General features: G+C 30.4%; 2 protein-coding genes and 1 pseudogene across 3 annotated transcripts; 2 read left to right on the top strand and 1 right to left on the bottom strand.

Annotated features, from left to right (window-relative positions):
• The first annotated feature begins 3,428 nt into the window (after positions 1–3,428).
• Positions 3,429–4,792, top strand: LOC148202473 (photosystem I reaction center subunit IV A, chloroplastic-like). Its single transcript, XM_088110318.1, has 3 exons — positions 3,429–3,736; positions 4,298–4,363; positions 4,473–4,792. Exons 1-3 carry the CDS (start codon positions 3,515–3,517, stop codon positions 4,575–4,577), a joined length of 393 nt encoding a protein of 130 aa, XP_087966444.1. The 5' UTR covers positions 3,429–3,514; the 3' UTR covers positions 4,578–4,792.
• A 428-nt stretch (positions 4,793–5,220) lies between these two features.
• LOC148202472 (protein LOW PSII ACCUMULATION 1, chloroplastic-like) lies at positions 5,221–9,458 on the bottom strand (annotated as a pseudogene). Its single transcript, XR_015784977.1, has 4 exons — positions 9,368–9,458; positions 6,308–6,793; positions 6,129–6,179; positions 5,221–5,870 (listed from the first exon to the last, which is right to left on the bottom strand). The product of XR_015784977.1 is annotated as a protein LOW PSII ACCUMULATION 1, chloroplastic-like (transcript).
• Positions 9,459–9,554: 96 nt separating this feature from the next.
• Positions 9,555–10,353, top strand: LOC148202471 (putative E3 ubiquitin-protein ligase ZFP1). Its single transcript, XM_088109618.1, has 4 exons — positions 9,555–9,584; positions 9,673–9,804; positions 9,912–10,058; positions 10,219–10,353. The coding sequence occupies exons 1-4, from the start codon at positions 9,555–9,557 to the stop codon at positions 10,351–10,353; spliced, it is 444 nt and encodes a 147-aa protein (XP_087965744.1).
• Positions 10,354–13,497: the final 3,144 nt, after the last annotated feature.

Here is a 13,497-nt window from a genome sequence, read left to right as displayed (position 1 = left end):
CGGTGACTAGTGGATCTGGATCGTCTCTTCAAGCGCGACCTAACCCTGTCGGTCGTCGTCTTTGTCTCGTTTGCATGTGCTGTCACGCGCCTCCACTCTCGGCGTCGGTATCAAACCGCGCCGCTACCAGTCGTCTCACCGAACCTCGCTCTCTCTGTTCAGACCTTCCAGAGCAGCCATTGCTGCCATCGACGTCTGTCTTCTTCTCGCCGCATGCTTCTGCATCTTCGGACCTCCTTCTTCTTTCTGTGTTTTCTTGTACTCCGTCTCCGCCGTTGATGCACCAGCGTCTAGTGCTATCTTTTCCGCTTTCGTCATCCTTCAGCTCTACCGTAGAGGGTTTCGCCTCTGTGTTGCTGTTCTTGCCTTGTTTTTCCTTTCTCATTGTATCTGCCGTAGAGGGTTTCGCCTCTGTGTTGCTGTTCTTGCCTTATTCTTCCTTTCTTATTGTATCTGCCGCACAGATTTGCTGCGTTTATTGCCTCCTTCTCCGCTGCTCTCCTTCATCCACTTTTGAAGTTGAAGTGTTTATTGCCTCCTTCTCCGTTGCTCTCCTTCATCCACTTTTGAAGTTGAAGTGTTTATTGCCTCCTTCTCCGCTGCTCTCCTTCATCCACTTCTGAAGTTGAAGTGTTTATTGCCTCCTTCTCCGCTGCTCTCCTTCATCCACTTCTGAAGTTGAAGTGTTTATTGCCTCCTTCTTCGCTGTTCTCCACTGCTCTCCTTCATCCACTTTTGAAGTTGAAGTGTTTATTGCCTCCTTCTCCACTACTCTCCTTCATCCACTTTTGAAGTTGAAGTTTCACAAGCTGCTGTTTGTTCATTGACATGTGATAACCCATCTTTGTTTGCCTCACACTCTTGAAGACAAATCATCTAGTTCAAAACCAAGTTCAATTATTTCAAGCTTGGTTCATACAATTTGTATGCTCCAGCTTGAGGGGGAGTGTTAGAAATATTATATCTTTATCTTTCAGTTAGTTTGTTATTATTTCTTATTTGTATTTTGGGCTTAGCCCATATTTCTTCTATTATAAATAGAGAACCCTATGTGTGTTTAACACAAGGGAGATTAATCCCATATATAATTTTCACTATATTTAACAGATGCCATGTCATAAACAGCATCACATAGGCCCTCGCGAGAATCCACCCATCTCTCTTCTCCATCTCCTTATTGCTCAACTATTAGCCCATGCTTGGATGCTATTGCAGTTGGGATGTAAGAAAAATGTTCGTTGCCAGATATATATTGCAGTTGGGATGTAAGATATCTCATGTCTACTAAGAATACAGTAAAAAAACACTCCTTGTAAGACTTGGATAATGCTCCCGGCTTAAGCCAAATTTATTTCTAATATGATTTTAGAGTCTATCTAGCATTAAATGTAATGGAAGATATATAGTCTTAGCAGGACAAGAATATTTTAAGATGTCCTACAATATTGGCTAGAAATATAACCACGATATATATTATAAAACTATGACAATCCTACTTAATACCTAGCTCTGAACCATACTTTAACTATAAAGATTGGTTTACTAATGATGAAGTTTCTCCAAGGTGAGACTCTTTCAATTAGAGAAATGATGAAGAAGGATGCAGAAGCTTGATGGAAGTGAAAGAGAATTTAGAAAGGTTTGATCAACTCTTAAGAGAGGATAGGAAATTCTATTTTTTAAGAGACCAAAACAGGTCTTATGTCTCTAGATCAAATTGTTTAAGAAAATTTTGTTTTAAAGTTTAACATAACATTTAAACGAAATAATGTTTAATCGTTTATGATATCTGTGTTAAACACTATCTTTAAAAATGATTAAACCCTAGGAGAACGTTTGATATCACAAGAGCGTCAGAACATATACATAAAAAGAGGTAAACGCTATAGATAAAGCGTTTGACAAAAAGATAAAGCCTCTGAACAAAAGTTTCTCTCAGCGTGACATTACTAAATAATTTTACAAGTTACTCAAAACAGACTTGCATCAAACCATTATACCAAACATCGTGCTTAAATATTTGTCTTACGCATTAAATGCCTAGGTCGTCTAATGGTTTGAATGCATATACGTTACTTTTTGTCTGTTGTGTTGTGTTCTCTTTCTCTGTGTAAATTATCAACTTTATTCAAAATCTTGCTCAGAATTAGAAGAACCTTTAGAGACATGAGATATTCAAAGAATGTTTCAAACATGTCTTTCGTTTGTCTCATCCGTACACAACATAGTTGTTGTACAAGGAAGCAACATAGGTTTTGACTTTATCATAAAGGCTACATACCTCGAAGAAAGTCAAAACTCTAAGTAACGAATCTATCTCGAAGATGTTTATATAAGGAGAAGTGTTGAAGAAGAAAAATAAAAAGAACTTTTGAATAATATATGCTCATTATCTTTCTTTAAGTTATTTTCTTTGAAACTCATACGTGAAAAGATCTTTTATAAGTTTTCAGAAGTTCATTGTATTATTTATATATCCTTTCTACGAGAGTAATATTTTATTTTGTAAGAACTCAAAAACACTTGTTGTGTTTATTGTTTAACTTAGTTAAAGATTCTAGGCAGATTGTCTAGTTTTGATACCAAGAATGGTTAAACTTGTCTAATCAGTTAGTTAGTGTTGTAAATCAAGAGTGGTTAAACTCGTATCAGTGGAACCTCTTAATATTTTATTGAAAAAGAATTGAATATATAGCTCGAATTGAGTAAACTAATATAAAACTAAAGTATGATTTATCACATTTGTTTTCAAACCATGTTTTCCATTCAAACTATTTCTTTAATCAAAGTGTTATACTAGTGTGTAGACCATCTAACCATTACTAAATACCTTAATCATTATTTGCAAAAAAGCTTTAAAATACTATTCAAACCCTCTTTTTTAATATTTTTTTGTGTTTCATATATTCACAATAATTTTAATTTAATTTTTATGACTTTTTATAATTTTACACAAATATAAAATCATAAATATTTTATCAAATAATTATTCTATGGAAAATTCAAAATGATTTTATATATTTTAATTATTTATAAATAATGATTTTATATATTTTAATTATTTATAAAATATTCAAATCAGCTTTCATTTATTTATAATTAATGTTTAAAAATAATTTTAAACAAATAACTAGAGACTTTCCTGTTTATTACAAATTATTCAAGATTTTAATTTATAGAAATAACTTGTTATTTTCTTTGTTTTAAGTTTGTAGAATTTATATTAAATTTATTATATTTTAAGTTTGTGTTATTTGGTTTGTTTTAAGTTCACTCGGGAGATTTTGTTTTGGATGAGTTGTAATAACACTATCCAATGGAATGGGATATGGTTGACAAGTGGCATCACCCCAGTGGTGGACACTATTGAAGCACATTTCTGGGGATCAGATAATTCTAAACTAAACATTCATCTTCATTCAAAGCCTCTCACTGCTCTGTTACTCCTTTTGCAAAGCTTCGGATCACCAAAGGTAGAGAGAGACAACCTACGTCACACAACACACACAAGAACATGGCATCAGCAGCATCTGGGTTTGTGTTGGCTCTTAATGTTGCAGCTGGCACAACAAACTCATCCCCTTCAAGGGTCATGTTCCCCTCAAAGAACAATGGTTCTAGGCTTGTTGTAAGGGCTTCAGATGAGGCTGCACCCGCACCTGCCACCGCCACTCCCCCACCTGAAGCTGAAGCAAAGCCAAAGCCACCACCTATTGGCCCTAAGAGAGGTGCTAAGGTCAGTTACCCCCACAATTCAACTTTTTTATAGCTATGTAATTGCTCATGTTGTGCTCAGTCACACTTGATTGTTTGTGAATATACCCTACCATCCCTCTAGAACTGGATTCATTACACCAAAAGGCCGGTAAAGTTATTGGATTGATTCCAGAGATTTATATAGTGAATTTGGATTTTTTCAAACTATAAATTGGTCTGTGTTATCTGGTTCAATTGTAAGCTTATGTATTGCATCCCTTGCCCTAAGTGTATCGATGTTCTTGTTGCAAATATATATGATGAGAAGGGTAATTCTGGAGGAACATGGTAGCACCATATTCTTTAGCATAAGAAATGAGATCTTCACAATTCTATAATTTTCAGTAAATTTTCTGTTGGGAGTAAGTTGTAGCATTTATCTTGAAGCTACGTAGGAACAAGGACAGTGATAGTGATGAATCTTGGTCGTTGTATTCATTGGAGATTGTGTCATTAATTAAATAGTTTTAAAGTTGAAATTTGTGTTGACCATGTTGTGAAGCAAGAGGGTTAATTTCTAATTTTTGTTTGCAATCAACAGGTGAAGATTCTTAGGAAGGAATCGTATTGGTACAAAGGAACTGGATCAGTTGTCGCTGTTGATCAGGTTAGTGCTCCTAAACTCCCTCTAAGACAGTGATTTCCTCTCAAATTTGTAGCATTTCGTGCATTATGCAAACCCAATTCATATTTGATTGGTTTGTGCTGTTGTGCAGGACCCCAAGACTCGCTACCCTGTTGTAGTTCGATTCAACAAAGTGAACTATGCCAATGTATCAACAAACAACTATGCTTTGGATGAGATCGTGGAAGTTGAATGAGTCCAATTTAATTGTAATTTTGATGCCTGTCTTGTTATCGCTGTTACTAGTCTAAGGTTTTATCATGTCACAAAACAAAAGAATCTGTATCATATGCTCTCTGATATCTACCCCTTGATCTCTATTCTCTGTGAACAACATTCTATGTGCAGCTGCTCTTAATCTTCCACTACCCAGATTCTTATTTTATTGAATCAACAACTAGTTTTGTTGGAGCCATCGCTTCATAGCCACATTACAACTACTAAAATTGGCTTAAAAATGAAAGTGAATTACTTACTAACCATGCATTTGCTCTTGAGTTTGATCTGACTATAACCAACTTAATTTGATTTTTCTGACTTTTTTTGTCACGTCTTAATATAAAGTAGAAAAGACCAGGTTTTGCAGCTAATGGGGGGTTGAAAGAAAAGAAGAAATCATAAAAGTTCACATGTGAACGTATACCCTGGCTTTTGATGAAATCATATAAGTGAACAAGAATGTATAAGGTTAGTTTAGTAGTAAAGTTATGAGAGAGGTTATAGATTCAACTCTTTCACTAATACATGGAAAATATAAGCTTAGTTTGATGAGTTTGAAAGCCAGAGTGAAAGAAGTTGTAGGATCAATTTTCCACTAACAAACATCGATAAAAAAAATTATGGTGAGCTATATTTTTAAGTACAATTAACGTTGCTGTGCTGTGTTTTTCTAGTGGTTTCAACTTAAATGCTTACTAGTTTATGCCTTTTGGCGTAGATATGTTATGAAAAATAAACTCATAGAAAACACCTTGTAAAGAGTTTGAGACTGATAGGAATGCAATGTTGTTGTCAAAGAATTAAAATATTGATCACAATACGTATATAGACTGCAATACCAAATACTACAGCTAACAGCTTCTCATTGTATTCTGTCATCTCAGAATTAACCACCTCCTAACAAAACTCTGTTATAAAGTCTCAATCATATTTAACGTGTAAAAATAAGATCAACTTAAAAGAATACATAAAAAAACCAAATCATAAAAGTTGAATAGAATGTCCATATAGGGAAACAAAACTAGGAAAAGGAAATGAAGAAAAAGAGGGCTGCACTCTTTTGTTTTGTGGGGAGGGGGAAATGAGAATTGAATCTTCAAAAGTAGAAAAACAAAAACATTAGTCCTTTTAAAGAACTCTTCCATCCATGCCATCTAGTAGGCCAGTCCACATTCCCTTCACTGATTGTAGTTGTGCAACCAAAGCATTCCAAGGAGGATAACCAACATCACTACCACGAACATGACCATCCATGCATAGAGATAGATAGCTGTATAGTGAAACAAAAATACCTAAGTTCTTCTGCAATGTTCACTCTAACACATCCATCAAAAAGTAAAGACAGCTTTTGATTAGAGTATCTAAACCATATAAAATGACTGCATAATTTCATTGCAAAACTATAACCTCATGATTCATGAATGTGAAGCTTTTCATTTTAAAGGGAAAGATGACAATGATCTTTTGCTGAAAACTTAAACATCTCCTGACATCTATACCTGTTAGCCGTAACATGGATAGAACTTACACTGGAGAATCAGAAGGTACACCAGCTAACTTCTTTTGCTCATCTAACCACCTATTGACAAATACAGGAACAATTTTTAAAAAAGCAGACAAAATATTGAATAGTATTTTCATTTTTCATTCTTGAAAAAGTAATAGGAATGAAAGGTGTTAAGCTTTTTATCATCCTTATAGCCATACACAGACCACTCACTGATGTAAACTGTAGCCAGTTGCCATAGTCTCTTCCTTCTTGTGGCAAGTTCTCCAGTCTCCTCAAACTCAAAAGCAGGTGAAATTCCATCTGTTACTAAGGGCACAACAAGCACCCCTCTGTTCAAAAGGCTTTCAGTGTAAGGTTCACTGCGCTTAAAAGACTCATAGGAATCCCTTAACACATATGACAAGACGAGCAATCCCTCTCAGGGAACTCATAGGAATGATCTTCATCTCATCCACACGGAGCTTAAGGTTTGATAAGCTTTACTCTCTTGAGAAGCGAGACACCTGTGCATTTTTTGCTTTGTTCTTCTCTCTGAAGTACAAGAAAGCAAATAAAGACACTGCTGCAATGTCAATGGCAAGGCCCTTCAGAATTTCAGGGACTTCAGTTGCTCTTCATGAGTTAGCCAGTGCTCCAATTAGTCGTGTGATTGCTATGAATCAGAGAACCACTTGCAATAAAAGCTACCAAATAAGATTTTTTCTTACTTTCAAAGTCACTTTGCAATTACTTTTCATTATAAATTATAATTTATAAAATATTAAAGTGTTTCTTTTATTTTGTTTAACTCATGTTTTTGTGAATAAAAGTATCTTGAACACGTCCGATTTACGTTCAACTTTATCAGGTTCGAATGACTTTTCATTATAAATTATAATTTATAAAATATTAAAGTGTTTGTTTTAATTTGTTTAACTCATATTTTTTAGAGTAAAAATATCTTTCATAAAAAGATTCAGACCTACATTTAGCCTGATTAGGTTTTAATGATTTTTCATTATAAATTATAATTTATAAAATATTGAAGCTGTTTGTTTCATTTTCTTAATATTTTTTCTTACTTTTCATTAATGTCTTATTTCCAAGCATAATATAAAGATTTGGTTTATTTCTTGAAAAGCTTTTGATTTTCTTGTTGTCTTAATATATCATACATTAAATGATATTAATTCGATTGCGTTTAATAAATAAAATTCTAATCAAATTAGTTGGCAAGAAAAAGTCGTTAGTAATCATTTTCATCAAGAAACTACTTTCTTAAATCTTATAAAGTCTATTAATTTTTTCTTTTAATAATTGAAATAGAATTATATGGGACTTATGAAACTGCAAATATTTGGCTTTCGGTAGTGGTAATAATTAATTATAACATAATATTTCAATAACAATATTAGCTTAAACAGACACTTATTTAAAAATAAATCTTTTTAAAATTATATTGATGGAAGTATATAGATCAAGGTATACCAGTAAAAGAGTATTATTATCTCGTTTTAATTGCTATTCAATATATTTATTTGAAATATACATCCAAATAAAATGAAAAGTTTTATAAAACAAACTAGACCACCCACGGAATTTTCAATTTTTTTAATAATTGTTTTATTTTGTAAAAAGAAAATAACAAGGCAGTGAAATTATTATATAATGAAATATAATGAAAATTAAGTTATATTGATAATTTGAGTAAAATAATCCTATCATTTAAAATATTTTCTAGGAGATATGGAGGTTTATTAATTATTTGGTTTTGTGTTTTGTAATTAGATTATCATGTATTATGTAAAAATAATAAGCTTATCCTCTCTCTCTATATATATGGATATTTTCTATCTTTATATTTTTATTATTTGTTAGGATTTGATTGAAATGTAATAATTAATAAAATAATAATCCTAAAACATAAATAGTAATAATTAATGATACCAAAATCAGATAAACGGAATATTTAAAATTGAATTTCAAAAATTGAATTATCTTTAATAGGTTCTCTTTGACTCTTCCCTTGTCGTGATGATCATTATAAACAATGTATATTTACGGTACATTTACAAGTAATAATTAATGTCGTCAAGATTAAATAAAGTGATATTTATCATGGGATTTTAAAATTTAAATTATCTTCTTTCTTTACTTTTTACTTTGTATTTTCATAGTTAGTTAGGATTTGATTAAAATGTAATGATTAAATAAAATAATGATTCAAATGATATGGATATCAAACGTAATAATTAATGGCTCCTTTATTCAATCCTATAAAGATAAATCGTAATAATTAACGTGTTTAGAACTATATTTCAAAAATTGAATTATTTTTAATGGTAAAGATTTTTACCGTAGATTTTACAACTAACAATTAATGTCATCAAGATTTACAAACTGAATATTTAAAATTATTTAAATTATGTAAAGACTTTTCCCTTCACTTAAATTAATGGTGTAACAGATTTACAAATTAATGATATCAAGGTAAGTGTACTGAATATTTAGGAATTAGATTTTAAAGATTAAAATATCTTTAACCGTAAATATTTCCCTCATCATTAAATACATATTTTAGAAGTAATCAATTTTAACGTAGATTTAGAAATAATAATTAATGGTATCAAGATTAAGTAAAATGAATATTTAGAATTAAATTTTCAAAATTAAATTATCTTTAGTAATAAATTTCTCTCTTTAACACTTACCTTAATTAAATTATCATCTTTATAAATAGTGTTAGGATCACATTACAAATCACTCATTTCTTAAAATTTTCTTTCCCTCCTCAAAAGGATTCTTTGCCTTCAACATTATCTTTCTTTGTTAATTTCTTAATCACATCCGGTTGTGAAACATGTCTGAGAATATACACACAATGGTAATAAGAGGAATGACTATTGATTCCAATTACTTAGTAGATGTTGATGAAAATGGAATGATATATGGAATGACACAACACCATAGACTTCACCATCAACCTAGTTACTCTAACAATTTCATTTGGGGTCATTATTCGACTTTGGTATGGTATCCAAATCCTCCAATCTCCTATGTACAAGGTAAAATTTCTACCTTTCTTTCTCTACTTGTTATGTTTTTTATTCTTTTTTATAAAGTATTCATGTATTCCAACATTACTCTACCAGTTTTCAATGAAGAGTCTTGTAAATTTATGTTATTTTCTTTAAATTCTTGATTTGATTTTTTAACGGTTCATGATTTTCTACAGCTCCACCTCCTAGTGCTAATGTAAGCTCATTAGAAGAGAATACAAGAATGGGTCTCCGACGAAGAAGACACCACCACAGATTTCTCCATCGGCAATACCGTGCGCAAGAGATCAGACGTCACTCCAACTTTCATTCCTACGTAACTGCTTCACCATATAGAGTTCCCGAAACAACAAATCATTCAAGAAGTTCTTCAATGCCCATACAAAATGCACCTAATAGAGACAACATGCATAATCTTCATCCTCCTGCGTTTCGTGTAATATGTCATTCTTTTTACTTTTAAAAATTCTTAGTCCTTAAAAGCCTACTTTATTTATCATGTATTATTCTCTTTTCTTGTGTAGGAATTTCCTTCGTATATGATCATGGACGCTGATGACATGTCATACGAGACACTTTATAATGTGCAGGAATTTCCTTCATTAGGTGACCCTCATAGTGATATGCGCTTGGACATTGATGGCATGTCATATGAGGCAAGTATACTATATATGTATAGTCTGATGTTTTTTTTCTATGCATATTAAAATCTTAGTTATTATGAAAAACTTTAAATTGCTAACGGTTTGAAATTGGACAACAGGAGCTTCTTGAGTTAAGTGAATGGATCAGTGGCAACTCGGAAAGGGGTTTGTCAGAAGACATTATTGCAAGACATATGCAGACAAAAAGTTATCTACTACCTGAGAATTTGGGGGATCAGGAATCTGATATTTGCATAATATGCCAGGTATGAAATATAGCAACATGTATATTTTATATTTTTATAAGGTACTAGTTTATTTGTCTTTTTATGTACTAGATTGAGGTTATACATTAAAATTTGATATATTAAAAATATGTTTTACTCTTTCTCATATTAATTGGAATGCATGTGCATGATTTCACAGGATGAATATAAAAATAAAGAGGAGATTGGAATTCTTCAATGCGGACATGAATACCATGCAGAGTGTATAAAGAGATGGTTACATGAGAAAAATGTTTGTCCCATGTGCAAATCAAAAGGATTAACTATTGAATAGATACGAAAAATTAAAACTACATAATTCATTATTTTAAGTGAATTCATCCTTTTGTTCTAGATCAAGTAATACATATTTCCTAACATTGTTGTAAGAGTGAAAAACTCATTGTTTTCTATTTTCATGAACAATTACATTTATCATGTTATATTGTTGTTTAAATGTTAACCATGAAAAATTATACTCTTAATATTTTTTTCTTACTTTTTCATTAATGTCTTATTTCCAAGATCATAATATAAAGAACGGGTTTATTTCTTGAAATTTTTTTGCTTTTCTTGTTGTGTCAATATATCATACATTAAATGGTATTAATTCGATTGCGTTTATAAATAAAATTCTAATCAAATTAGTTGACAAGAAACAAAAATCATTATTAATCATTTTCATCAAGAAACTACTTTCTTAAATCTTATTTTAATAATTGGAATTAGAATTATAAGATACTTATGAAACTGCAAATATTTGGGTTTCGACAGTGGTAATAATAAATCATGACATAATACTTCATTAACAATATTAACTTAAACAAACAATTATTTAAGAATAAATCTTTTTAAAATTATATTGATTGAAAGTATACCGGTAAAGGCTATCATCTCGTTTTAATTGCTATTCAATGTTAATTGGATATGAAAATTTTATAAAACAAACTAGTCTACCCACAGAATTTTCTATTTTTTTAATAACTGTTTTATTTTATATATAAAAATAATAAGGTAATGAAATTTTATATAATGAAAATTAAGTTATATTGTTATAATGGTTATTATCAAAATAATTTGGTAATAAATTTAAGTGACATGATAATAATTTCAGTTTTAAATAGAATAACTGAAATTGATATCATAATTTAATTCAATTTGTTGGAGTTTGAAATTAAGTTATACTGTTATAAATGTTAAATCTATCCTATTTGTTAGATCAATAGTATGGTAGACAAGTGCAGTCCACTTACACATTCTAAAACAAATCGCCACATTTTGCTGATATTAAGTATTAGCCTTAGATGTTATGTTAAGCATGAAGATCATTTTTATACTTTATTATTAATTATTTAATTTAAAAATTTTAGTTCTTTTCAAATATTTTCTAATAGATAAAATTATTTATTAGTTATTTAATGTTAAAGATTTATATTATTTAAAATATTTTAAAAGATAAAATGGTTTCTTAATTATTTAAATTAAAAGACTTATGTCATTTAAAATATTTTTTAAGAGATAGATTAGTTTATTAATAATTTGATTGAAATAATTCTATCGTTTAAAAGATTTTCTAGGAGATATGAATGTTTATTAATTATTTGGTTTTGTGTTTTGTAATTAGATTATCATGTATTATGTAAAAATAATTAAGCTTATCCTCTCTATATATCTCTGGATATTTTCTATCTTTATATTTTTATTATTTGTTAGGATTTGATTGAAATGTAATGATTAATAAAAGAATAATCCAAATTATAGGTGTATTATATGAAATATACCAATCGGAGTTAATGGTCATTTATGAGCACTTAGCAAGTATACTAGCAGGTATTAATAGGTCAGATTGTCTTATGCTTTACAAATATACACTATTAATAATTGATTATTGGGTTTGATTGCCTTAAAATATACTTCGTTAATGGTTAATCAAGGTGCGTTAATGGTTAATAAGGTGTTTAGCTGCCACAAGCCTTATAAAAATATGATTGATGTCTAGGTAAAAGAACCTAGATCTATCCTAATAAAATAGAGACTTCTTTATGAAACATATCTGACTTGAGCGTCAGAGTGTTTTTTGTAGGTCAACAACACATCAGAGTAGATTGCATTCTCGGAGAGGATTGGACTATCGAAAGAGAGCAGAGCAAGGAAGGACGATCGACCCTCAGACCAATTCAACCGAAACAAATGGCGCCCACCGTGGGGCCGAGCGGCATTCCCATGAAACCTCGAAGAACCAGACGCGCACTTGGTCTCGACATCGCTACTTCGGATCAATACCCAGTTTTGCAACAAGAGAAAAAAATTTTATAATAACATCAAAAGACATGTCTTTTATTTTTGTTACATTCAACCTTGTGAGGTTCTAATGGCTTTTTATTTTAAATTATAATTTATAAAATATTGAAGTGTTTCCTTTATTTTGTTTAACTCTTATTTTTGTGAGTAAAATTATCCTGGACGGGAAGGTTCAATGCTATGTTCAACCTTGTCGAGTTCTAATGACTTTTTATTATAATTTATTAATTATAATATATTGAAGCGTTTAATTTATTTTGTATGACTTTTATTATAATTTATTAATTATAATATATTGAAGCGTTTAATTTATTTTGTTTAGTTCATATTTTTGTGAGTAAAAATATCTTGTACAAGAAGGTTCAGACCTACGTTCAACCTTTTAAGGGTCCAATGACTTTTCATTATAAATTATAATTTATAAAATATTGAAGCGTTTGTTTTATTTTGTTTAACTCATATTTTTGTGAGTAAATATCCTGCACGGGAAGGTTTCGTCCTACGTTCAATCTTGTGACGTTGGTTGGTTCCAATGACTTTTCATTATAAATTATAATATCTAAAATATTGAAGCGTTTGGTTTATTTTGTTTAACTCATATTTTTGTGAGTAAAAATATCCTACACGGGAAGATTCTGTTGTACGTTCAATCTTGTCAGGTTCGATGACTTTTCATTATACATTATAATATCTAACATATTGAAGCGTTTGATTTATTTTGTTTAACTCATATTTTTGTGAGTAAAAATATCTTGCACAGAAAGGTTCAGACCTACGTTCAACATTGTCACGTTCCAATGATTTATCATTATAAATTATAATTTATAAAATAATGAAGTGTTTGCTTTATTTTTGTTAACTCATATTTTTGTGAGTAAAAATATCTTACATAAGAAGGTTAAGACCTATGTCCAACTTTGTCATGTTCCAATGACTTTTCATTATAAAATATAATTTATAAAATATTGAAGCGTTTAATTTATTTTGTTTAGCTCATGTTCTAATGATTTTTTATTATAATTTATTAATTATAATATATTGAAGCGTTTAATTTATTTTCTTTAGCTCATATTTTTGTGAGTAAAAATATATTGTACAAGAATGTTAAGACCTACGTCTAACCTTGTCACATTTCAAT

The sequence above is a fragment of the Vigna umbellata genome, chromosome 3 (assembly GCF_029865625.1).
Source record: "Vigna umbellata cultivar VRB3 chromosome 3, Vumbellata_1.0, whole genome shotgun sequence".
Taxonomy (NCBI): Eukaryota; Viridiplantae; Streptophyta; class Magnoliopsida; order Fabales; family Fabaceae; genus Vigna; species Vigna umbellata.
Note: the sequence above shows the minus strand (reverse complement) of the source record. Positions and strands in the feature narration are given on the sequence as shown.

What these genes read in the sequence shown, in the direction of transcription:
- LOC148202473 (XM_088110318.1), top strand. Translation starts at nt 3,515, where the DNA reads ATGGCATCAGCAGCATCTGGGTTTGTGTTGGCTCTTAATGTTGCAGCT. An exon ending in GCCCTAAGAGAGGTGCTAAG is followed by an intron (nt 3,737 to 4,297) that starts GTCAGTTACCCC and finishes TGCAATCAACAG; the next exon opens with GTGAAGATTCTTAGGAAGGA. An exon ending in CAGTTGTCGCTGTTGATCAG is followed by an intron (nt 4,364 to 4,472) that starts GTTAGTGCTCCT and finishes GCTGTTGTGCAG; the next exon opens with GACCCCAAGACTCGCTACCC.
- LOC148202471 (XM_088109618.1), top strand. Translation starts at nt 9,555, where the DNA reads ATGCATAATCTTCATCCTCCTGCGTTTCGT. An exon ending in TTCATCCTCCTGCGTTTCGT is followed by an intron (nt 9,585 to 9,672) that starts GTAATATGTCAT and finishes TTTCTTGTGTAG; the next exon opens with GAATTTCCTTCGTATATGAT. An exon ending in TTGATGGCATGTCATATGAG is followed by an intron (nt 9,805 to 9,911) that starts GCAAGTATACTA and finishes ATTGGACAACAG; the next exon opens with GAGCTTCTTGAGTTAAGTGA.